The sequence below is a fragment of the Eleutherodactylus coqui genome, chromosome 11 (genome assembly GCF_035609145.1).
Source record: "Eleutherodactylus coqui strain aEleCoq1 chromosome 11, aEleCoq1.hap1, whole genome shotgun sequence".
Taxonomy (NCBI): Eukaryota; Metazoa; Chordata; class Amphibia; order Anura; family Eleutherodactylidae; genus Eleutherodactylus; species Eleutherodactylus coqui.
The window spans coordinates 135,192,036-135,218,639 of NC_089847.1; the positions used below are offsets into that span (position 1 = coordinate 135,192,036).

The window sequence follows — 26,604 nt, forward strand, 5'->3', positions numbered from 1 at the left end:
TATATACACACAGTCTACACCCTCTACACAGTATATACACCTCTATATACACACACCCTATAGCCCTCTGTACACACAGTATATACACCTCTATATACACACACCCTATAGACCTCTGTACACACAGTATATACACCTCTATATACACACAGTCTACACCCTATAGTCCACTCCTCTATACACACAGTATATACACACCTCTATATACACACACACACAGTCTACACAGTATATACACCTCTATATACATGCACCCTATAGTCCACAGTGCACACCTCTATACACAGTATATACACCATATACACACTATAGCCCTCTGTACACCTCTATATACACACACAGTCTACACCCTCTACACAGTATATACACCTCTATATACACACAGTATATACACACCCTATAGACCTCTGTACACCTCTATATACACACAGGCCACACCTCTATACACACAGTATATACACCATATACACCTCTATATACACACAGTCCACACCCTGTACTCCGCAGGTGACTGTGTGGAAGCTGTGATGCCGCGCATGCGCCGCGGCGGTCAGGAAGAGGCAGGCGGGTGTAAATGCCGGGTGTGCGGGGCGGCTGCTGCTGGTTCGGCGGATCTCTCCTCGTCCTCCTAGTCGCCATCTCTCTGCACCAGGAGCTGTGGGGGCCCGAGGAGCTGCCAAGGTACCGGCGACAGCCGACACAGCGACCCCCTCAGCGCCGCACATTAACCCCCTCAGCGACACACATTAACCCCCTCAGCAGATGGCAGATGTTACCCCTTCAGCACCACACCCACCATTAGCGTCCCCCTCACACTACCAGGTATTAACCCCCTCAGCGCCACACCCACCATTAGTCCCCCTCACACTACCAGGCATTAACCCCCTCAGCGCCACACCCACCATTAGTCCCCCTCACACTACCAGGCATTAACCCCCTCAGCAGCACACCCACCATTAGCGTCACCCTCACACTACCAGGTATTAACCCCCTCAGCGCCACACCCACCATTAGCGTCCCCCTCACACTACCAGGCATTAACCCCCTCAGCGCCACACCCACCATTAGTCCCCCTCACACTACCAGGCATTAACCCCCTCAGCAGCACACCCACCATTAGTCCCCCTCACACTACCGCACATTAACCCCCTCAGCACCACACCCACCATTAGTCCCCCTCACACTACCAGGTATTAACCCCCTCAGCGCCACACCCACCATTAGTCCCCCTCACACTACCAGGCATTAACCCCCTCAGCGCCACACCCACCATTAGTCCCCCTCACACTACCAGGTATTAACCCCCTCAGCGCCACACCCACCATTAGTCCCCCTCACACTACCAGGTATTAACCCCCTCAGCGCCACACCCACCATTAGTCCCCCTCACACTACCAGGCATTAACCCCCTCAGCACCACACCCACCATTAGCGTCCCCCTCACACTACCAGGTATTAACCCCCTCAGCGCCACACCCACCATTAGTCCCCCTCACACTACCAGGTATTAACCCCCTCAGCGCCACACCCACCATTAGTCCCCCTCACACTACCAGGCATTAACCCCCTCAGCGCCACACCCACCATTAGCGTCACCCTCACACTACCAGGCATTAACCCCCTCAGCGCCACACCCACCATTAGCGTCACCCTCACACTACCGCACATTAACCCCCTCAGCGCCACACCCACCATTAGCGTCCCCCTCACACTACCAGGTATTAACCCCCTCAGCGCCACACCCACCATTAGTCCCCCTCACACTACCAGGCATTAACCCCCTCAGCACCACACCCACCATTAGCGTCCCCCTCACACTACCAGGTATTAACCCCCTCAGCACCACACCCACCATTAGTCCCCCTCACACTACCAGGTATTAACCCCCTCAGCACCACACCCACCATTAGTCCCCCTCACACTACCAGGTATTAACCCCCTCAGCGCCACACCCACCATTAGTCCCCCTCACACTACCAGGCATTAACCCCCTCAGCACCACACCCACCATTAGCGTCCCCCTCACACTACCAGGTATTAACCCCCTCAGCGCCACACCCACCATTAGTCCCCCTCACACTACCAGGCATTAACCCCCTCAGCACCACACCCACCATTAGCGTCACCCTCACACTACCAGGTATTAACCCCCTCAGCGCCACACCCACCATTAGTCCCCCTCACACTACCAGGTATTAACCCCCTCAGCGCCACACCCACCATTAGTCCCCCTCACACTACCAGGTATTAACCCCCTCAGCGCCACACCCACCATTAGTCCCCCTCACACTACCAGGCATTAACCCCCTCAGCGCCACACCCACCATTAGTCCCCCTCACACTACAGGTATTAACCCCCTCAGCGCCACACCCACCATTAGTCCCCCTCACACTACCAGGTATTAACCCCCTCAGCACCACACCCACCATTAGCGTCCCCCTCACACTACCAGGTATTAACCCCCTCAGCGCCACACCCACCATTAGTCCCCCTCACACTACCAGGTATTAACCCCCTCAGCGCCACACCCACCATTAGTCCCCCTCACACTACCAGGCATTAACCCCCTCAGCGCCACACCCACCATTAGTCCCCCTCACACTACCAGGCATTAACCCCCTCAGCGCCACACCCACCATTAGTCCCCCTCACACTACCAGGCATTAACCCCCTCAGCGCCACACCCACCATTAGTCCCCCTCACACTACCAGGCATTAACCCCCTCAGCGCCACACCCACCATTAGTCCCCCTCACACTACCAGGCATTAACCCCCTCAGCACCACACCCACCATTAGCGTCCCCCTCACACTACCAGGTATTAACCCCCTCAGCGCCACACCCACCATTAGTCCCCCTCACACTACCAGGTATTAACCCCCTCAGCGCCACACCCACCATTAGTCCCCCTCACACTACCAGGCATTAACCCCCTCAGCGCCACACCCACCATTAGCGTCACCCTCACACTACCAGGCATTAACCCCCTCAGCGCCACACCCACCATTAGTCCCCCTCACACTACAGGTATTAACCCCCTCAGCGCCACACCCACCATTAGTCCCCCTCACACTACCAGGTATTAACCCCCCTCAGCGCCACACCCACCATTAGTCCCCCTCACACTACCAGGTATTAACCCCCTCAGCGCCACACCCACCATTAGTCCCCCTCACACTACCAGGTATTAACCCCCTCAGCTCCACACCCACCATTAGTCCCCCTCACACTACCAGGTATTAACCCCCTCAGCACCACACCCACCATTAGTCCCCCTCACACTACCAGGTATTAACCCCCTCAGCACCACACCCACCATTAGTCCCCCTCACACTACCAGGTATTAACCCCCTCAGCGCCACACCCACCATTAGCGTCCCCCTCACACTACCAGGCATTAACCCCCTCAGCACCACACCCACCATTAGCGTCCCCCTCACACTACCAGGTATTAACCCCCTCAGCACCACACCCACCATTAGTCCCCCTCACACTACCAGGTATTAACCCCCTCAGCGCCACACCCACCATTAGTCCCCCTCACACTACCAGGTATTAACCCCCTCAGCGCCACACCCACCATTAGTCCCCCTCACACTACCAGGTATTAACCCCCTCAGCGCCACACCCACCATTAGTCCCCCTCACACTACCAGGTATTAACCCCCTCAGCGCCACACCCACCATTAGTCCCCCTCACACTACCAGGCATTAACCCCCTCAGCGCCACACCCACCATTAGCGTCACCCTCACACTACCAGGCATTAACCCCCTCAGCGCCACACCCACCATTAGTCCCCCTCACACTACCAGGTATTAACCCCCTCAGCGCCACACCCACCATTAGTCCCCCTCACACTACCAGGTATTAACCCCCTCAGCGCCACACCCACCATTAGTCCCCCTCACACTACCAGGTATTAACCCCCTCAGCGCCACACCCACCATTAGTCCCCCTCACACTACCAGGTATTAACCCCCTCAGCACCACACCCACCATTAGTCCCCCTCACACTACCAGGTATTAACCCCCTCAGCACCACACCCACCATTAGTCCCCCTCACACTACCAGGCATTAACCCCCTCAGCACCACACCCACCATTAGTCCCCCTCACACTACCAGGCATTAACCCCCTCAGCGCCACACCCACCATTAGTCCCCCTCACACTACCAGGCATTAACCCCCTCAGCACCACACCCACCATTAGTCCCCCTCACACTACCAGGCATTAACCCCCTCAGCGCCACACCCACCATTAGTCCCCCTCACACTACCAGGCATTAACCCCCTCAGCGCCACACCCACCATTAGTCCCCCTCACACTACCAGGTATTAACCCCCTCAGCGCCACACCCACCATTAGTCCCCCTCACACTACCAGGCATTAACCCCCTCAGCGCCACACCCACCATTAGTCCCCCTCACACTACCAGGTATTAACCCCCTTAGCGCCACACCCACCATTAGTCCCCCCTCACACTACCAGGCATTAACCCCCTCAGCACCACACCCACCATTAGTCCCCCTCACACTACCAGGTATTAACCCCCTCAGCGCCACACCCACCATTAGTCCCCCTCACACTACCAGGTATTAACCCCCTCAGCGCCACACACAGTGCCAAAAAAGTGTATACAAGCAGCACTCCCTCCACCTCCACCAGGGCCGGAGCCAAGATTATGCAGAAGGAATCCGCATCTGAATTCCCAAAGGCCGCAGTAAAGAAATAAAGTCCGCGGCAGCACGGACGGACGGACAGGTGGATAGAGAGATGCACGGATGATGGACGCACGGAGGCAGTGTAAGATTTGACATTTTATTCCTCCATTGGATAACGCTGCAACGTTTCGCCCCTTGCCCCGGTCTCTGTGCCGGACCTTGTGCCTGACTAAGACCGGGGCAAGGGGCGAAACGTTCCAGCGTTATCCAATGGAGGACTAAAATGTCAAATCTTCTACTGCGTCCGTCCGTCCATCCATCCATCCACCCATCTCTCTATCCACCTGTCCATCCATCTATCATCCGTCCATCGTCCATCCATTCGTCCATCCATCCGTCCATCGTCCATCCATCCGTCCATCCATCTGTCCATGCATCATCCATCCATCGTCCATCGTCCATCCATCTGTCCATGCATCATCCATCCATCGTCCATCATCCATCCATCGTCCGTCCATCATCCGTCCATCCATGCTGCCACGGACTTATTTGCTTTACGGCACACGCAGTGCCAGATGTTAACTCCCTCAGCGCCACACTGCTGGAAGTAGACCTGTCACTGCACATTAACCCCCTCAGCACTGCACTCATGCCTGTTCCCATTAACCCACTGCAGGATATTAAACCTCTGTGGTCTGTGGCATTAGACCGGGTCGCACAGGGTGGCGCTGGACGTCTTCTCGGCGGCAGCGAAGTGGATGAGATATTATTGCAAATCTCGTTCTCACTGCAGAGAAAATCAGGTCAAAATCCACTCGCACAGCAGATTTTGGAACCGCAGCCTTTCTGTTGTCGCAGCCGCCGCGGGGTGGATGTCAGCCCATCGACTTCACCGGAGAGGCTGAGACCGCAGTACGGCCGGCGTCACGTGGACCGTGCGTATTTGCGTGGTGTACTGTACTTTCTTACACGCTTCCATTCACTGCAATGGGCAATTATTGTAATTAGTTCGTTATGTGCGGTTTCCCTTCGCAGGAGAATAGAGCGTACGGCGTATCTCTGTGTGCAAAATACATTAATGTGAACGAAACCAGTGAAATCAATGTGCGCCATTCACTGCGTATCGCGCGTGCGGATATGTGTGTGACTCTGCAGCGGCTTCACAACAGAAGCCGCAGATTAAAAAAGTAGATTTACGCACAGAAATGCTGCAGATTTTCCGGGCATAAGATCAGCTGACTCGGCTGGTCGCCTCGTATCCTCCGCAGCTGAAAAACCGGCAGCGAATCCGCAGATGGGTCCGCGACAAAACCTGCGCCATTTGATGTGGATGTAGGCCAGATCCACACAGACATATTTGCGCGCACAATATTTACGTGTGCCGCACGCAGAGAACAGAACTCTTCGGTTTCAGCTCCTTCACCGCCAAAGACCAACAGCACATCGCGCTCTATTTTCCTGCACATTTGCGCACCAAAGATCAGCAAAGAAGTCAACGGGGGGATGCGCAAATGTGCGAGCAACACGCTAGGCGATGCGTGATACACTGCGGAATGCTGCTGGACAAAGAACATATCTGGAACTCGTTAAGACTAATTAGCCATTTCGGTCGGTGCGTCTTTCTTTGCCGCGCGAATGAACATATCCTGCAGGCGCAAAAAGTACGGTAAGATACACCGATGCGCGCAGGAGATGCTGCTGCAGATTTCCGCTCGCATTACCCGCATGTATACAGGTGTATAGAGCATACAAATGCGGGATCAAGAAGTGCAAATAATGTGTCAAGATCCTCCATAGAAGGAAGGAAATTGCGTTAAATGAACCTGACAAAGGCAAAACGGACAGAAATGACGTAATAAACAAATCGCTTACTTGTGGATGCAATAATAATATTTTCCCTTTAAAATGCCCCTGTGGGCTTATATACGCCGGGCGCACTACCAATACACTGAGTGCTTCGCACACTGGCAAGAGCGATATCTGACTGAGTCATGGCCCAATATTGTTGTTGCAAACCTTCTAAAAGCCCCTGGATGCGAGGCGTTGTCATGTGAAAATAGCCTTGTATCCCTGCAGGGATTCCCTTCAGCCCATTGCTTTCAATGGGGTGGCAGCAGCCCCGGACCCATTGAAAGCAATGGGAGAAGATCGTGCTCCCTTGCCACTGCTGTGACAGCGGTGGCAAGGGATTCCTTCATCCCCGCGGGGAGTCCCCTCATCACTAAACACCATGACAGCTGCAGCAGAGGATTCCTTCATCCCCGCGGGGAGTCCCCTCATCACTAAACACCATGACAGCTGCAGCAGAGGATTCCTTCATCCCTGCGGGGAGTTCCCTCATTGCTAAACACTGTGGCGGATACCCTACAACTGAGGGGGGGGGGCGTGTGTGGCGGATACCCTACAACTGAGGGGGGGGGGCGTGTGTGGCGGATACCCTACAACTGAGGGGGGGGGGGCGTGTGTGGCGGATACCCTACAACTGAGGGGGGGGCGTGTGTGGCGGATACCCTACAACTGAGGGGGGGGGCGTGTGTGGCGGATACCCTACAACTGAGGGGGGGGGCGTGTGTGGCGGATACCCTACAACTGAGGGGGGGGGGCGTGTGTGGCGGATACCCTACAACTGAGGGGGGGGGCGTGTGTGGCGGATACCCTACAACTGAGGGGGGGGGCGTGTGTGGCGGATACCCTACAACTGAGGGGGGGGGCGTGTGTGGCGGATACCCTACAACTGAGGGGGGGGGGGCGTGTGTGGCGGATACCCTACAACTGAGGGGGGGGGCGTGTGTGGCGGATACCCTACAACTGAGGGGGGGGGGGCGTGTGTGGCGGATACCCTACAACTGAGGGGGGGGGGCGTGTGTGGCGGATACCCTACAACTGAGGGGGGGGGCGTGTGTGGCGGATACCCTACAACTGAGGGGGGGGGGCGTGTGTGGCGGATACCCTACAACTGAGGGGGGGGGCGTGTGTGGCGGATACCCTACAACTGAGGGGGGGGGGCGTGTGTGGCGGATACCCTACAACTGAGGGGGGGGGGCGTGTGTGGCGGATACCCTACAACTGAGGGGGGGGGCGTGTGTGGCGGATACCCTACAACTGAGGGGGGGGGCGTGTGTGGCGGATACCCTACAACTGAGGGGGGGGGGCGTGTGTGGCGGATACCCTACAACTGAGGGGGGGGGGCGTGTGTGGCGGATACCCTACAACTGAGGGGGGGGGGCGTGTGTGGCGGATACCCTACAACTGAGGGGGGGGCGTGTGTGGCGGATACCCTACAACTGAGGGGGGGGCGTGTGTGGCGGATACCCTACAACTGAGGGGGGGGGGCGTGTGTGGCGGATACCCTACAACTGAGGGGGGGGGGGCGTGTGTGGCGGATACCCTACAACTGAGATAGATCTATTAAGAATCTGCCGCTTATCCATTTCCTAAGGACCCTCTTAGCACTGAAGCCAAACATCACATCTCTGACATCTGTCTGTGAATGACAATAACTGATAATGTGTTCTAACATCATTGTTGTTATGACAACCGTCTAGTAAATTTAATCCATATCACTATAAACAAAGTATATCAATTCATGTGGCGTCCATGTAGAGCTCATATGATACGCCACAGCAAACGTGGCATAGCGCATGCGTATGATGTCATCACGCATACGCGGAATGGACCGCAAGTGGAACGCATAGTGTCCCACAACCTTTACTGACCCCACAGAGCCCTGTGACAGAACGGCATGCAAACGTGTGCCCAAGACTCAGGCTACGGGGCAACTTTGGCCCAACAGGTCCTGTGAACAAACATGGATGCATAGCGCTGCTACTCTACACTGCAGTACACTGGAGCTGCGGTGCGAGGCACGGCTTACAGTGATAACTTGGTTGCACAAAATACGACGAGTTGATAATCTTTTTTTTGCAACATATTGTGGCAACCTGTTCAACAGCAGCCCAGGTGGCAGAGCTACCGCGCCATTGTTACCATGTAGCCCTAGCCTATCTTTCATAAGACACACTGGAAGTAAAGGGTTAACCCTCGTAGGATACATGTTGGCATTTGCATGCAGCTGGCACGTGAGATGAAGGTTTTCCGGACACGCCCGGTGCCAGTTTACTCTGCCAGTCAGTACTGCGGAGCCGGCGCTTGTTGGCCGCCTGTTATTGAGGTGACACATTTTGAGGGTGCGGAGCCGGCCGCGGGACGCAGCGCAGGCGGGACTTTTGTCAACTAGTGCGCATTTTGCAGCATTTTTAGCATCCTAATGTAATTTCTTGCGTTCTTTTCTGAAGACTTTAGGTGCGAAATTCCATCTCCTGGATGTTAGAAATCCGCAACAACAATTCCGTAAGACGTCCGTAATACCGCGGCAGGAAGCTTCACCGTTGTAGGATGTAATATTGCGGTTTTGAACTAAAAACGCGTGGATTTTATCAGGTACGGAACCGCAGCCCCATAGGATAACACTGTGACGCAGAAATGTCGGCGCGGACTAATTCCGTCCCGCGTGAAAGCGCCGTTAAACCTTTCAGTAGAAGATTAGACTGGGGCCCTACAGGATGGCGGTGGTATATGTCCCCTCCGTGGCACCTATATGCCCTCTCGGTGCCTGCACACAGTATTAACCCTCTCTTTGCCAGTGCACGATTGTTTCCTTCTCAGTTCGGTGTATTAACCATCGCAGCCCCTTTGCAGCGGTTGTACCAGAACAGACGTATCACCTGTCCGTAGGCTAGACGCCAAAAGTCTGATCGTGGGGGTCTCGCCGCTGAGACTGCAGCGGTCCTGAGAATGGAGGGACGCTGCGTCTGCCGCTGCATTCAGACTGACGTCACCGCAGATGGGTGCAGCGATCCCATAGAGAAGAGGGTTATGGGATTGTTGGGGGGCTCAGCAGTGAGACCCTCACTGATCATACCTGTAGTCTATTCTGTTACAACCCCTTTAGACTCGGACTGCAGTGGTCCTCTTGTATCCCAGAGGGTGTCCCATAGAGAGAACACTTGGGGGGCACGCAGGACAAAGCGCCGCAAGCTGCGGTAAATAACGCGCCAAAATCTGTAGGCTACCTGCGAAAGTGAAAAGGGCGTAAATCCTGCCTGTATTTTGGCGTGGATTCCGCAGCTGTCGATTTGGGCGTTCTGCTGAGTCATTCCGCCCCGTGTGAAAGGTCCCTTAAGGACTAGTTGACAAACCTGCTGCACTCCCTCTCATGCAGATCACATCCTAACATACTAGAGCAGCTGGGAAGTACCCGCGTGTCGGAGGGCAGTGACGGGCGTTGCATCTGTACGCTAGCCTCCCGGCGGCACCCATGAGCAGAGTCCCACAGGCTGTCCGACGCTCTCTGAGGTCAGTTCTTCCGTCCTTCTTCCTGGTTTCAGTGTTCTGATAACGTGCTGCAGAGCGCCGACTGCCCCCCGCCGCGGACTACAGCTTATACTTTGGGCTGACCGGCCTTCTGCATTAAAGACCCTCCTCTACTGCTCATACAGTGGGGTCTCCCACTCAGGACCCCCCCTCTATGATCCGCTTCTAAGTAGGAGAGGCGCCCGTTCTGGCGGACTTTGTGCCATCCACAAATTGGCGCTTGCAGGTTCCAGCGGGCAGTGCCCACAAATGGAGGATTACTAGTAGGTGTCGGGCCCGGAGTAGTTGTCAGAGAGATATTCACGGCATGCAGAGCATAACCCCCCCCTGCGCCCATCGTTCACTGATTGCGCAGGCCTGTGTGTGATTGTGGATGATGGGTGTGGTTGTCCTGAGCGGTCCTGCATACATAGCGGGTGTGCGGTGAATAAACAGTATATCACATTCATCATTTACACAGCGTTGCGGTATTTTCCTGAGGTCGCAGTCAGACGGCCGAGAGCGAATTGCGCCAGAGACGCTGGGCTGTAGCTTGCATCGCACAGCGCACGGGCACCCCGGCCGTTATATGTCCTATTATTGTGCAAGAATGTTGGCCATGTGAATACGGCCTGAGGTGACGTCTCTTAAAGGGATACAACGTGCGTTATGTGGCGGTAGGCGTCGTGTATTGGCAGCTGCGTTGTCTGTGATGGTCTGAAATCCACATCATGTCTCATCAGATGCTTCTGCCATGCTTTACACTGCAGCTCTGCTTGTTCAGATTAGCCCCTGGTCTGCAAGAAGTCAGTACATGGGGGGGGCTGAATGCAGTAAGTAAGGGCACCGGGGTTCTGAGATACTGTCGGCCCCCCTAGTAGATGCCGCATGTTTTCACTCTAGTCGGTGACTAAATATAGACATGAAAGAGAGATCCAGAACGGGAAGCAGCGGTTTCCGCCTTGTAAACACATCAAGAACTTTCCATGGAAAACCTCAAAACGAGGCGTCCGCAGAACAATTCATGTCCCGCCCCGAGGGAGGTCATCTCGCCCCGCGTGCGGTATATACAGTATAAAACGTGAGCAAGTAGTGTTGATAAAAATCTCCGTTTCGTGTACGCAGGTCCATGGTCTCTCCGGTTACAGACCGCAGACAGATCCGGCAGTCCTGTGTAAGGGTCCTTTTACACGGCGCAGATACCCGAGAATCGTCCCAATGATCGTCATTCTTGTCCTTTTACACAGGAGCGATCATCGCTAATGAATGGAGTCGGAGCGGCCGGGGATCATTCACTGTAAATATGCAGAAGCTCACAGATGAATGACTCCTGATCACGCGGCCGATTCCTCATTCGGGTTTTAGGCGTACATAAACTGAGCGATGAGTGAATTCTTATTTATCGGTCAGTCAGTGTGCGCTTCTACATACACATGAACGAAAAGCCATCCCCCTCCCAAAACACGCACAATCGTTCTCCTGACCTCCCACCCCCCCCCCCCGTACACTTGCACACTCGTTCTCCTGCCCCCCATACACATGCACGCTTGTCCCCTCCGTACACATGCATGCCCGTTCACCCCCCCTCCACTTCTCCCCCCTGTACACATGCACCTTTATTCTCTACACTCCACCTCCACCACGTGTGTTGGCCCGCTATCGGAGACCCTTCTCCTCTGTGTGTTGGCTGCCCGCTATCGGAGACCCTTCTCCTCTGTGTGTTGGCCCGCCCGCTATCGGAGACCCTTCTCCTCTGTGTGTTGGCCCGCCCGCTATCGGAGACCCTTCCTTCCCCTCTGTGTGTTGGCCCGCCCGCTATCGGAGACCCTTCCTTCCCCTCTGTGTGTTTGCCCGCCCGCTATCGGAGACCCTTCCTTCCCCTCTGTGTGTTGGCCCGCCCGCTATCGGAGACCCTTCCTTCCCCTCTGTGTGTTGGCCCGCCCGCTATCGGAGACCCTTCCTTCCCCTCTGTGTGTTGGCCCGCCCGCTATCGGAGACCCTTCCTTCCCCTCTGTGTGTTGGCCCGCCCGCTATCGGAGACCCTTCTCCTCTGTGTGTTGGCCCGCCCGCTATCGGAGACCCTTCTCCTCTGTGTGTTGGCCCGCCCGCTATCGGAGACCCTTCCTTCCCCTCTGTGCGTTGGCCCGCCCGCCCGCTATCGGAGACCCTTCCTTCCCCTCTGTGTGTTGGCCCGCCCGCCCGCTATCGGAGACCCTCCCTTCCCCTCTGTGTGTTGGCCCGCCCGCTATCGGAGACCCTCCCTTCCCCTCTGTGTGTTGGCCCGCCCGCTATCGGAGACCCTCCCTTCCCCTCTGTGTGTTGGCCCGCCCGCCCGCTATCGGAGACCCTTCCTTCCCCTCTGTGTGTTGGCCCGCCCGCCCGCTATCGGAGACCCTTCCTTCCCCTCTGTGTGTTGGCCCGCCCGCCCGCTATCGGAGACCCTTCCTTCCCCTCTGTGTGTTTGCCCGCCCGCTATCGGAGACCCTTCCTTCCCCTCTGTGTGTTGGCCCGCCCGCTATCGGAGACCCTTCCTTCCCCTCTGTGTGTTGGCCCGCCCGCTATCGGAGACCCTTCCTTCCCCTCTGTGTGTTGGCCCGCCCGCTATCGGAGACCCTTCCTTCCCCTCTGTGTGTTGGCCCGCCCGCTATCGGAGACCCTTCTCCTCTGTGTGTTGGCCCGCCCGCTATCGGAGACCCTTCTCCTCTGTGTGTTGGCCCGCCCGCTATCGGAGACCCTTCCTTCCCCTCTGTGCGTTGGCCCGCCCGCCCGCTATCGGAGACCCTTCCTTCCCCTCTGTGTGTTGGCCCGCCCGCCCGCTATCGGAGACCCTCCCTTCCCCTCTGTGTGTTGGCCCGCCCGCTATCGGAGACCCTCCCTTCCCCTCTGTGTGTTGGCCCGCCCGCTATCGGAGACCCTCCCTTCCCCTCTGTGTGTTGGCCCGCCCGCCCGCTATCGGAGACCCTTCCTTCCCCTCTGTGTGTTGGCCCGCCCGCCCGCTATCGGAGACCCTTCCTTCCCCTCTGTGTGTTGGCCCGCCCGCCCGCTATCGGAGACCCTTCCTTCCCCTCTGTGTGTTGGCCCGCCCGCCCGCTATCGGAGACCCTTCCTTCCCCTCTGTGTGTTGGCCCGCCCGCCCGCTATCGGAGACCCTTCCTTCCCCTCTGTGTGTTGGCCCGCCCGCCCGCTATCGGAGACCCTTCCTTCCCCTCTGTGTGTTGGCCCGCCCGCCCGCTATCGGAGACCCTTCCTTCCCCTCTGTGTGTTGGCCCGCCCGCCCGCTATCGGAGACCCTTCCTTCCCCTCTGTGTGTTGGCCCGCCCGCCCGCTATCGGAGACCCTTCCTTCCCCTCTGTGTGTTGGCCCGCCCGCCCGCTATCGGAGACCCTTCCTTCCCCTCTGTGTGTTGGCCCGCCCGCCCGCTATCGGAGACCCTTCCTTCCCCTCTGTGTGTTGGCCCGCCCGCCCGCTATCGGAGACCCTTCCTTCCCCTTGTGTGTTGGCCCGCCCGCCCGCTATCGGAGACCCTTCCCCTCTGTGTGTTGGCCCGCCCGCCCGCTATCGGAGACCCTTCCCCTCTGTGTGTTGGCCCGCCCGCCCGCTATCGGAGACCCTTCCCCTCTGTGTGTTGGCCCGCCCGCCCGCTATCGGAGACCCTTCCTTCCCCTCTGTGTGTTGGCCCGCCCGCCCGCTATCGGAGACCCTTCCTTCCCCTCTGTGTGTTGGCCCGCCCGCCCGCTATCGGAGACCCTTCCTTCCCCTCTGTGTGTTGGCCCGCCCGCCCGCTATCGGAGACCCTTCCTTCCCCTCTGTGTGTTGGCCCGCCCGCCCGCTATCGGAGACCCTTCCTTCCCCTTGTGTGTTGGCCCGCCCGCCCGCTATCGGAGACCCTTCCTTCCCCTCTGTGTGTTGGCCCGCCCGCCCGCTATCGGAGACCCTTCCTTCCCCTCTGTGTGTTGGCCCGCCCGCCCGCTATCGGAGACCCTTCCCCTCTGTGTGTTGGCCCGCCCGCCCGCTATCGGAGACCCTTCCCCTCTGTGTGTTGGCCCGCCCGCCCGCTATCGGAGACCCTTCCTTCCCCTCTGTGTGTTGGCCCGCCCGCTATCGCAGACCCTTCCTTCCCCTCTGTGTGTTGGCCCGCCCGCTATCGCAGACCCTTCCTTCCCCTCTGTGTGTTGGCCCGCCCGCTATCGCAGACCCTTCCTTCCCCTCTGTGTGTTGGCCCGCCCGCTATCGCAGACCCTTCCTTCCCCTCTGTGTGTTGGCCCGCCCGCTATCGGAGACCCTTCCTTCCCCTCTGTGTGTTGGCCCGCCCGCCCGCTATCGGAGACCCTTCCTTCCCCTCTGTGTGTTGGCCCGCCCGCCCGCTATCGGAGACCCTTCCTTCCCCTCTGTGTGTTGGCCCGCCCGCCCGCTATCGGAGACCCTTCCTTCCCCTCTGTGTGTTGGCCCGCCCGCCCGCTATCGGAGACCCTTCCTTCCCCTCTGTGTGTTGGCCCGCCCGCCCGCTATCGGAGACCCTTCCTTCCCCTCTGTGTGTTGGCCCGCCCGCCCGCTATCGGAGACCCTTCCTTCCCCTCTGTGTGTTGGCCCGCCCGCTATCGGAGACCCTTCCTTCCCCTCTGTGTGTTGGCCCGCCCGCTATCGGAGACCCTTCCTTCCCCTCTGTGTGTTGGCCCGCCCGCTATCGGAGACCCTTCCTTCCCCTCTGTGTGTTGGCCCGCCCGCTATCGGAGACCCTCCCTTCCTCTCTGTGTGTTGGTCCCGCCCGCTATCGGAGACCCTTCCTTCCCCTCTGTGTGTTGGCCCGCCCGCTATCGGAGACCCTTCCTTCCCCTCTGTGTGTTGGCCCGCCCGCTATCGGAGACCCTTCCTTCCCCTCTGTGTGTTGGCCCGCCCGCTATCGCAGACTCTTCCCCTCTGTGTGTTGGTCCGCCCGCTATCGGAGACCCTTCCTTCCCCTCTGTGTGTTGGCCCGCCCGCTATCGCAGACTCTTCCCCTCTGTGTGCTGGCCCGCCCGCTATCGCAGACCCTTCCCCTCTGTGTGTTGGTCCGCCCGCTATCGGAAACCCTCCCTTCTGTCGGTCGGCTCATCCATTTGATGTTGCGGCCGCAGAGTGTTCTGTTGTTTATCCATTAGTCTGTTTCTATAGCCGCCGGCTGCCTTCTCTCTCGGTCCCCGCGGGCCGCCGTCTGTTTACAGCACTTATTGGTTTATCTGTTCCTTGCAGGATGGCGAAGGACCTGAAGACGCTGCGAGAGGAATACAAACAGCTGAACAAATCCTGCTTCATCCTCGGGGCGTCCGGAGAAACGGGGAAAGAACTTCTCAAGCAGATCGTGCAGAGCCAGCTCTTCGGGAAAGTCACCGTGGTCGGGCGCCGGAAGCTGAACTTTGAGGATGAGGCGTATAAAGATGTGGTGGGTGACATCATTATATGTGTTCAGATTGGAGGGTGTGCTGTAGTGTCAGCAGGAGACTGTAGGCAAGTAGGCAGAGCATTATATAGTAGAAGACTTGAGGACCCCAGCGGCACAGAGGATTTCAGGAGAGGAATGTGCCGATCTTATCGGGAGAAGTGACGTCTAACACGTTGTGATGTCAGCAGGAGACTGTAGGCAAGTAGGCAGAACATTTAGGAAGAGCAGGACCGCAGCAGCACAGAGGACTTCAGGAGATGTATGAGCTGATCTTGTCGGGGAGGTCGGACCACTCTTAATGACTATATTTTTATGTAAAGCTGCCGATATATGTGTAGCTTACCGCCCGCCTGTATATACGTGTCCCGGCGGCTCGCTGCCCCTCCTCACCTTCTCATCTGTTTAGGCGCAGGAGGTGGTTGATTTCGAGAAGCTGGAGGAGTATTCTTCTGCCTTCCAAGGACACGATGTGGGATTCTGCTGTCTTGGAACCACAAAGGCAAAATCTGGGGAGGTGAGTAGCGCAGCGACCAAAATCCCGGAAAATCGCATCAAAAGCTCCTCGTGTTATAATGCGGAATGTTCTTCTGCTCTCGGGGGAGGAAGTAAATGGATGCGGTCGGAGCGCCAGTAGCTGCGCTGGTCTGACTCATACAGCGCTGCGCCAGCACAAATACACGGTAGTGCGGTATACCTAGGGGTGCAGGTCAAAGGTCACAGTGGTGTCATTCAGGGGTTAACAGTTACATCACACACCATGATAAGAACACCTTCTGTAGAGGATTGTAATGTCTTCTGACCTCGGGGAATAGTCTTGTGTGCGTCCCATGTAGTACGGAGCCTACAGAGCGCCCCCTAGGGTCTGCTGTCGGTAATGCAAGATTCCCAAATCCAGGTGTGCAAACCTCGTGGCATCATAGCCAAGAAGGTCAGCGCATTTCTTTCCGCTTAGGTTGGTGTTGTACCCCTGAGGGGCGCAGATTTGTGCCCGTCCTTCATGGGTTGAACGCCGCAGCATAGGGGCTCATTCACACAAACACATTGGCGTTGCATATTTCACGCAGTGTGTACAGCGCTCGGAGCGACGAGGGGCGGCGGAACACATGATGTCACCAGCGGGCGGAGCTGAAGACGCCACGAAGGAATAAAAGGGGCACTTTGTAAGGCGATGGGAAGGGACCGCCCATCGGACGCTCTGGGGTTAATTTGCATAGGGCGTACAACACTATTGAGGGGGGATCCCGGGACTGGTGACCCCCTGCACACTGATCTACGGCCGTGCGCCACCTGCCTGCAGCGCTAGCCTTGGGGGACTGATATCCTTGAAGCCATCTTCAGTTCTCTATCAGAATCCGCCATTAGATGCGTGAAGAGTTTTATATATGACAGCAAGTTCTGCTGCTGACTGCAGTCCTGTGTGAAGGGTTCCTTAGCCGTGTCCATCCAGGCTGATGAATAGAATGCCGGCTCTGCAGTGCACACTGACATCTTGTGCCGTCCTTACTTCGCACAGGTGGATGATGGGCGTTCGCTCGTTCAGCCGGTTTCTACATGCAGATAAATCATTTCTTGATCGTTCAGTCGCTCCGGGTCTTGTAGCAGCGGATGTGAACGCCTGAACGATCGCGGTTTCCACCGCATGACCTGCCAACGAACGATAGGCGAATGAAGAACGATTAGTTCAGCCGTTTTCCGTCTTCACACCGAACACTTATTGTTCGCCGATCCAGCGGTTCGTCTTTTTCCGATCCTCGTCCCTTGTACAGCGCTCTTCTGGGTCCTGCAGCAATGCTCATCCAGATCCACCTGCTTCAGGGCGCATTTACACGGACAAGCGCAATGTTGCTGGGAAACTCCAAGCGATGTGACGCTCGAACCTGCGACTTCACTGCGATTGTGACGAGTTTTGCAAGAAAAACTCATTGCTGCAACCTGCAGTTTCTCTCACACTTGAAAATCACGTTTCAATAGTAAAAACGGAGAAATCCCATGGCGGCCGCGCGCACATCAGGCGCTATGCGAGGGCGACTCCATTTTTTTTGCAGGATCATTGAAAAAAAACTGAAGAATATCGCCCAAAAGCGGACGCGCGTCTTTCCAGCAGCTCATCTACGTGGACTCATTTAATATGGCGGGTTCAGTTGTTGTGCGTCTCGCAGCTCACGCAACCAACACGATAATCACGCCCGTGTAAACGCATCGCTAGGGGGTGCTCACATGGGTGTATTGTGGTTGCATATTGTTTATGGGTGTAATCCATATTACATGCGTATGTAACGATCGTATTCGCTGCGTGTTATTGCCCCCTTAGGCCCGTGTCACACCAGTGTCTGCGCATTTGTGCGTATTTTTGCATTCTGGCCGTTGCATTTTAGCGCCCTTCTGCATTTTCTACTGCGCGCACAAAAAACCCCACGCAGCGCGGTCCGTCCATTGCTAATTCACCTAATTAGTTCCATGGGGTCTATTTCCCTGTACAAATGCGTATTTTTGCGTACTTTTGTGCGTTTTGCGCACGTAATAGCGGAAAACAGAAGCCATCGATTTTATTCACAAGCCCATATTTTCTTGAACATTTCGGTCCTGCAGAAAAGTACGTAACGCGCTCTATTTTCCAGGCCAAACGCGCAGGTGAGGAACACGCTTGGAACTGATTGGCTGACGGCAGCGCTACGGTTTTTTTCAGCTCTGAATGGCGCAATCTAAATCCATGGATTTGTAGCGCTGCGTATGATGCACATAAATGGATAGAATGCCAGAACCTGAAGTGAATGCTGACATCTTGCAGATCCTTCTGCTTCAGGAATACAATGCCATATCTGCAGTAAGCACTGACACTTGCATGAAAGAGCAGTAGAATCAGAGGTTTGTGGAAAGCTGGGTGGTGGCCCCTCTGGGCTCTTTACTGGCCGCCCTTGTAAAGTCCAAGATGTCTCACAAACAGACCTGCACTTCCTGTACGTTTTTGCTTCTTAAAGGGGAACGCTCATCAATTTTGCGTTAAAAAAAAAAGTGCATTTAAATAGTGTTAGCGCTGTGAATGCAGATGTCATGGAGCCGCCGGGCTGTATGGCCCCATCCTGTTTTGCATTCTCTACCATGGAAATGCTGCATGGCGTAATTATAGGTTAAATACAGGATAATAGGGGGCTTACTCACCGTCCGCTTGGGGTCTCAGAGGATTTGGGAAAGTGTATCGGATTAAGGGGACGCCGATGGCTCAGGCGTCAATATATCAACTTTTGCAAGGCAACAAGAGAGACAAAGGTGTGGGCATTCGTCAGCGCTGCTCATTGAGGTGGAATGAGGGGCTCCGAGCACCCGGGGGCTGATCTTCAAGGAGAATGTGTCACTTGTGAGTGCGGGACAATGCCGGGGGGTGGGGGGGACGCCGCCGCTGATAGCTGGGGGTAGTATGGAAATGAGAGCGCTGAAAGCTGCCGGTATTTGTGTCACTCTAATTTCCTGCGCACAATTGAAGATGGCAGGACTCTATTAAGTGGCGTTTAGCGCAGAACGAAAGGCAGGGAAATTGGAAGCTCGCTTTAATCAGACGACACATGAGCGCGGCCAAGGATTTGTCAGGAGGCAGCGTGGGTAGCGGCGCCGGCGATTGGATGATACCAGAAAGCTGCATAGGAATGTTACCCGATGTGAGAATCGGACGCTGTTTACTCGCTCATCTCCACGCTTCAAAGGTAATAAAATAATCATCGCCCTTTAATGGCGCCACAATGCGCCGGGCACGGGTGTTACTGCAGACAAAGCGCCCACTGTTCTACCGTAATATACCGCAATATCCACAGCCGTAATAAACGCCATTAGATATTTAAAGAAAAACACGGAAGCGAATCGTTATTGTAGCTCTAATTCCGTACAGTCCAATAATTGTCAGAGCGCTTAACCCCTTCAGGACCGGAGACGGCGAGAAAAACCCGATGAAAAGAAAAAAACGGCTAAATTTCGTCTTTCTTGGTCCCTTGAAGGGGCGAGGGTCTACATGGCACTGCCAACGCAGTAGGGCGCACTCACCAACATGAAGGCCTTGTTCACACGGGGTGGATTAGCTACAGATTTTCCACCTGGACTCCCTGCGCGGAAAATCCGCAGCATTTACGGTTGCGGCAATGGGGAGGGGACTTTTAAAATCTTGTCTGCAGATTGTGGGAAAAAAATCTGCTGCGGACCCGCAGGGTGGGATTTAAATCCTCAGCTATTCTGCCACCTTTTTTTGGCGCGGATCCGCAGACAGATTTAGCCGTATCAATGGGCAAAATGCGTGCGTGGAATCACCAATGGGTTTCTGCAGGGATCCACATAATAGTGACAGCCCCTTCTTCATGCTGGTCCACATGGTGTTCGTACTCCACACGTGGATTTGCCCGCTGGCAGGGCGACATCTGAATGCGGACCGGCGGCAGAATAGCTATGGGCGTCTGCCACGTTTTAGTATTCACAGTTCGAACATACCCTGCTGGTGGACTGCGGTATTGCATAAGAGTCGTTCTGTAATGGGGCATATAATGGGGGGCGTGCTGCGTTCTTGGCTCCAGTAACGCCTCCAAAATAGTCACTTCTGGGGTAAACTTGCATAAATGATACCCAGTGGACTCTAAAGGGATTATCGGCATGTATATATGGGCGCCACATCAGAGGCATAATAGTCAGTGGGTGCCAACATCTGCCATCCAGCTTGCCACAATCCCCAATGCATTCATCACCCAAGTGCAGCTGTGTTGCTTTGTGTCAGCGTTCACTGTAGATCTGGCATTGTATTCATCAACCAGGAGGATCTGGATGAACAGATTAGTCCCTACCAGGGGAAAGACATTCTTCCGGATCGCTGGGATTAGTTTGACGCTGGAGCGAGGGCCCTTTTACATCGGCTGATAGATCGTTCGGATTCCGGCATCCAGCGAGAGCCTGAACAATTATTATTCAGTGTAAACGCTGCACCGTCTGAATGGCGAATGGCGTGCGTCCGCTTCTTGTTTGACGTGCAGTTTCTGTTTACACGGATCAGCCATGTAAGCAGGTAGTCGTTGGCTTATGAACCCATCACATGGGTATATTTATGGGCAATCGCAGCGGGTCCTCTGCTTTTTGGGGGCGATTTATTTTATATAGGAGCAAAAAATCGCTTTGCACTCGCAGGAAGACGCGATTTTCATGCAAATCTGTTGTAGTATATATATTTTTCTTCCTCTTCATACGGTTTCCAGTTGATGGAATTCGCAGGTGCGGTTCTATAGTTTTCTCACCACTTGCAGGTTTACAAGCGAGATGTTGTTTTGTGATATAAATATCGCCTTCTGCTCGTTTCACACCAACTAGAAGGCCGCGATTTCTCATTCACAGAGGCGAATGTGCTTGTGACGTCATCGCAGTCCGTTCGTGCGGTCTGTTCAGACAGGCAGATCACCGTTGCGAACCGTTCGCCTCTCGTTCGGTGTTTCGCGTTCCTTCCGCTCGTTGGATCCGTGCTTCATTGTAATGTGTTTCTTCCAGGCCGGCTTTATCCGGGTGGATCACGACTACGTCCTCCAGTCGGCGCAGCTGGCAAAAGCTGGTGGCTGCCAACACTTCAGTTTGGAATCCTCTAAAGGGGCAGACAAGAGCAGCAGCTTCCTCTACCTCCGAGTGAAGGTGGGTACGTGTAAAGAGCTCCTCCCCCTGATGTGATCCAGCGTTTACTCGTACGGTGAGAATATGACCGCTACGCGTTCCGTGTAATCGCTGCCAACAACCGCACGATGAATTATATGAATTGCTTATCATTCGTTGTTCGCTTTGGGCATGCCTGAGCATCCAACGCGGATCGGTCCGTGTAAACAGGCGGTTATTCTTTTCCGAACAACTACCTGTTAACTGTGAATGAGTCAGGCGGCCAAAACGATCCGCGGCGCGCTCCGCCTCCATCCAATGAGCGATGCCCGTTTCCGTGTAGAATCACAGGAGCGATTAGCGCTGGGACGACTGCTGGCACTTAAAATCTCCCAGAACCCGGAGACGCAATGGGGGTCTATATTAAAGTACATGAAGAATGTCCGGCTCCGTAATTAGCAATTCATCCTTTTAATAATGATGCAGCGTTGGTTCACTGTTGGAAAATGTACAGCGACCGTGTGACACATGATGGTGGAGGATGGCGGGCGCAGAAAGACTCGCCAGAGAGGGGCGCAGAGGCTTTACTGCGGTCACTGTAGGCGTCATGCAGACCAGCAGTATACATTACAGTGTCCGTATTGTGGCTGCAGACTGCATGTTTACTGCACTGACAGCAGCCTAAATCCCCGTTAGTTCCAGTCGTTATATCCGCAGTTTGGCTGGGACTTGCAGCAATAAAAGATGCCAAAATGCGACCACAGTGTGGCGATAGAGGCCTGAGGCCGAATCTTTATAAAGTTCAAACATGGTTTGGATTCACACACAAGGTATCCTTGTCAAAATCTGCACCACTTGTGGAATTTGGCGCAGATCTGCAGCAGATTTCATAGACTAGTAGAGTTGGAAGGGACCTCCAGGGTCATCGGGTCCAACCCCCTGCTCAGTGCAGGATCACTAAATCATCCCAGACAGATGTCTGTCCAGCCTTTGATGACTTCTATTGAAGAAGAATCCCCCCGCCTCCTGTGGTAACCTGTTCCACTCATTGGTCCCCCTCACTGTCTGATATCTAATCTGTGTCTCCTCCCTTTCAGTTTCATCCCATTGCTTCTAGTCTTTCCTTGCCCAGATGAGAATAGGGCTGATCCCTCTGCACTGTGACAGCCCTTCAGATATTTGTAGACCACTATTAAGTCTCCTCTCAGCCTTCTCTTCTGCTAAACATTCCCAGATCCTTTAACCGTTCCTCATAGGACATGATTTGCAGACCACTCACCATCTTGGTAACTCTTCTCTGAACTTGCTCCAGTTTGTCTATGTCTTTTTTAAAGTGGGGTACCCAGAACTGGACACAGTATCCCAGATGAGGTCTGACTAAGGGAGAGTAGAGGGGGATAATGACCTCACGTGATCTAGACTCTATGCTTCTCTTAATACATCCCAGAATTGTTTGCCTTTTTGGCTGCTGCATCACATTGTTGGCTCATGTTCAGTCTATGATCTATTAGTATACCCAAGTCTTTTGCACATCTGCTGCTGCTTAGCCCAATTCCTCCCATTCTGTATGTGCTTTTTAATTTTTCATGCCCAGATGTAGGACTTTCGAGGGGTAAAGTCTGCTGATGATCCGCGTCAAAATCCTCACCAATGTTAGGGATTTTGATGCAGAATTAGATGTGGATTTCGGTATGGCTTTTCCACTGTGGAAAATCTGCACCAAATCCGCTGTGTGTGAAGGCGCCTCGGTATGTTCCGTGTCAAATCCACCTCTAAAAACCACAGCAAAATTTGCAGCTTTCTATGCAGTTTTTTGTGCAGTTCTGTTTTGCGGACTTGACTCAGTCAATCCACATATGGGATTCTGATGCAAATATGAGCGTTCCTGCTCACACTATTGTATTGCATCGCTGGGGGCCTTCAGAAAGCTCCGGCCTGGCATGAAACTTTGTCTGTAATCTCATTGAGGGGTGGGGTGCGGGGGTGTCGGCACCTGGGACACTGAAACTCCACTGTGAGAATTGATAGTGACATTTAAAGGGTTAACAGCTGCCATCAGATGATTTCCGATGACCGCTGTTACAAGCATGTGTCGGCTGTCAAAGATGGCTGACACCCGTTGAGTGTGGAGTGGGCTTGGCTCCCAGGTCGGTCCATGCAGACAGCTGGCATGCGCTGTACATGTATGACAGGAAGGTATCCCCACACAACTGTGGGAGCCACATTGGTCCGGACTCGTCGCCTCTAGATGTAGTGAAGAATGTTTCCATTCACTGACATAAAGCCAAGTATATGAAATAGTTGCAGAGCTAATTGATGGCGGCGGGCTCTGTGACCCCGATAATCCCGCGTCGCCTCCAGAATGGCGCTGGTCCCAATACGATGTATTCTGTATCTATACAGGGTGAAGTGGAAGCCGAGGTAGAAGAACTGGGGTTTGAGCGCTTTTCCATCTTCAGACCTGCGTAAGTAGATGGCGGTTATATACGGTAATTGCACGCTATCTTTATTGTACAGGCTGACCACGGTAATTACTGTGAGGCTTAATCAGCGTTGACTCACAAATCACCTTAATAACCGTCAGCGCCATTTATAGTCTATCATAACTGGTCGGTGAAATGTGCAGCGATCAGCAAGAAGGGGCGGATGATCCTATAACTAATGCTGTCGGGTGGGGAAACCACATATATACTACAACTGGCTGCATGAGCTGACTGCCAGGCCCCTCCCCTTTATCGAGGCTCCACCCCCTTCAGGCGATCTAGTTTTTACTACAGTTTATCATTATTCTGTCCCTGCTGTAATGACATTCCCTTCTCTTTGTTCTGATTGACTGCGGTCATCGCTCAGCAGGAAGTCAGTGCAAACAGCTGCAGTGTAAAGCATGGGGGAGCGACCGTGAGGGAAGCTCTGATGAGATGGGTGATTCTGAGTGCAGCTGAATTAGAGTCACGGATCGTAGTTGTGCCTTAATGGAGCAAAACTAAAAAGTATCCACATAGTGATGATATAATAAAGGGACGGCCCCCTGTTCTCCCGCAGCCCTGGGTTTAATACACTGTATCACATATCCCCGTTATTGACTGGTGATTTGGCTGCTGTATTCCCCCTCTTGTATTCCAGGGTCCTCATGGTTGACCGGCAGGAATACCGTGGGTCAGAGTGGATGACGAGGAAGTTGCTGACTCCGATCGCTTACCTCTTCCCCACCGCCTACACCGTGCCCATCCCCACGCTGGTGCGAGCCATGCTGAATAACGTCATGATACAAAGTGACAAGAAGGTGGAGCTGCTGGAAAACAAAGCCATACACACCCTGGGGAAAATGGAGGGGGGGGAAATGGAGGGGGGGAAGTGTTAACGGGGCGAGTGCGGCCAGCGGCGCGAGAAGGGGCGGCCGGCGCAGAATGTAAAACTTCTCAGAATGATGAAAAATGGAAATAAAAAACAATAAGGGAAATTCACGTAATGAGATATTACAGATCCCCCCCCGGTGTGAGACCCCAGACCTCCGTGTAAAGACCCTCACATGCAGAATCTGATATCTGTGGAAACAGAAACTCAAAAAGTTTTGTTGCACAACATCAAAAAGTTTCTCCCCCCTCAGAGGTGTCGGTGCGGCCCCCTCTGTCACCGGAGCCGGAGTTATGGTCCTGCCGTAACCGCGCCGGACGGTGGAAGGCGGCTTCATCAGCAAACACTCCATGAAACTGTCGCTTTCCGTTAGTTCACACACTCCCACAGAAACAATGTCGCCGCGGTTTGTCATCCGGCTTCTGGGCCGGTACCCGTTGCAGACGGTAGGGAGAACATGGCAGACGTTTGCGCAAATTCTCCCACGCGGTCGGCGGCCGGACGTCCAGTTCTCTGCTCGCTCTGACGGTGGAATTCCGAGTGAGATGGTTTTGCTAAATTAAAGTTCGCTGCCCCCGACATCAGTTCTGTATCTGAGAGTTAATGAACGGAGTTCTGGGGGCTTCGCGTCGGGAAGAAGGTTTGTAATGACCCAGTATATGGCGAGGGCTCGATGCCACCTCACGGTTGGCGGTAGTGGCGCTCCCGCTAGCATTACGGGTTTCCATTTCGTGGTTCAGTTTTTGTAGCAGAGACACCGAAATAAAAGGGGTTTTCTGCGTCCTTTTAGGATAGGTCAGCAATAGTTGATCGGCCCTTCTGTATCACCTGACCTGCGGCGCTGCGGTCAGCACAGACCGCCGGGTACCAGCGGAAGGAAGCGCTGACAGCCGAAGACCTTGCAGGTGAGCGCTGCCGGTACACTGCGGATTTTGACGTTGTTTTAGATGCGGAAATGCTGTGGAATTTCCGCTGTGGACATTTCGCAGCATTTCCGTAAACGCGCTCTGAAGATTTCCGTTTTTTCCCCATTGATTTCCAAGGGTTTAAAAAAAAAAAAATTCAATGTTTCCGTTCGATTTCATTTCCGTTTTTACAACTGAGCTGATGGCGCCGAAGTTTAACTGCTTTTTATTTCAGCTCTATTGCTAATGGGAGCGAGCCCTTACTGTGACCGCGGTGCGACACCGGCGCTTCTGACCGCGCCGTACAGGGATTGCCACGCAGCTTTTTACTCTATAGGGAACACTGAGGGATTTACTGCAAGTTTGTCGCTACCAAAGCTTTTGGTCTAATAATAGAACACGCTAGAGCAACACAAGACTGACGCCGCCTGCACACGGCCGTGTCATGTGAGACGGGGGAGAACATTCTAAGTGACCTGTACGGGAATCTGGAGATAATGGGGGGGGGGGGGGGGCAGCGACCGCACTTTACACGGATACCTTAGTTGGCTACTGACTTGAATTGGCTAATCACTGGCGATTCTGCTCAGACGGCTGGGATAACCACTTGGCAGATGGTCAGCCATGCAGTGTGCGGCGCCAGGTAAGATCAGTGGGCATCTGTGTAATGTGTGGGCACCCGCCATGCATCCACCTCACCCGTTATCATCAGAACATACGGGGTTATCCAATGAGCGGCTGGGTGCCACTATGCTCTTGTACTTGGGGCTGTGCATATGACTGAGGGGCAGGGGGAGCTGTAGTACCAGGCACAACCCGTGGACAAGGGTGGCGCTGTTTGTACTCGTATAGTAATATATGTCGGTGTGAAGATGCAAATACGTGTGGTGATTATATATTCTGCACTCTAACTACAACCAATCCTATCAATAAAATGTCATGATTTTTTACTGTGATTGTTGCCAATTTTTCTTTCTTTCTTTTTTTTTGTATTTTTTTAATTTTGGAAAACTGTGGCTTAAAAAAAAAAAGTTGTGAAAACTCTTCCGTAAGCGGCGCGGCCCCCCGAGGGCGCAGAGCTTTACATCAGTTCCGTCTGATGGTCCACCAAATAGGGCGTAAAGATGCGCTCATCCGCTTCCGGCCTAACATGGATGGGGGCGCGCTCACACAACGGATTTCCTGCCACTATTGCGCACATTACACGGACAGCCCGATGGGGGCGCGCTCACACGACGGATTTCCTGCCACTATTGCGCACGTTACACGGACAGCCCGATGGGGGCGCACTCACACGAACGGATC

The 26,604-nt window shown here is 54.5% G+C and overlaps 1 protein-coding gene across 3 annotated transcripts; it reads left to right on the top strand.

Moving 5' to 3' along the window:
• Positions 1 to 523: 523 nt before the first annotated feature.
• On the top strand, positions 524 to 26,255 carry HTATIP2 (HIV-1 Tat interactive protein 2). 3 transcript variants are annotated; one of them, XM_066583594.1, is made up of 6 exons: positions 524 to 681; positions 15,247 to 15,436; positions 15,843 to 15,950; positions 20,945 to 21,082; positions 23,444 to 23,505; positions 24,164 to 26,255. In XM_066583594.1, exons 1-6 carry the CDS (start codon positions 575 to 577, stop codon positions 24,399 to 24,401), a joined length of 843 nt encoding a protein of 280 aa, XP_066439691.1. In that variant the 5' UTR covers positions 524 to 574; the 3' UTR covers positions 24,402 to 26,255. The 3 variants fall into 3 exon arrangements, with proteins under 3 accessions (XP_066439691.1, XP_066439693.1, XP_066439692.1); XM_066583596.1 differs by lacking the exon at positions 524 to 681 and adding an exon at positions 8,958 to 9,105; XM_066583595.1 differs by lacking the exon at positions 524 to 681 and adding an exon at positions 9,867 to 10,020.
• The last annotated feature ends 349 nt before the right edge of the window (positions 26,256 to 26,604 follow it).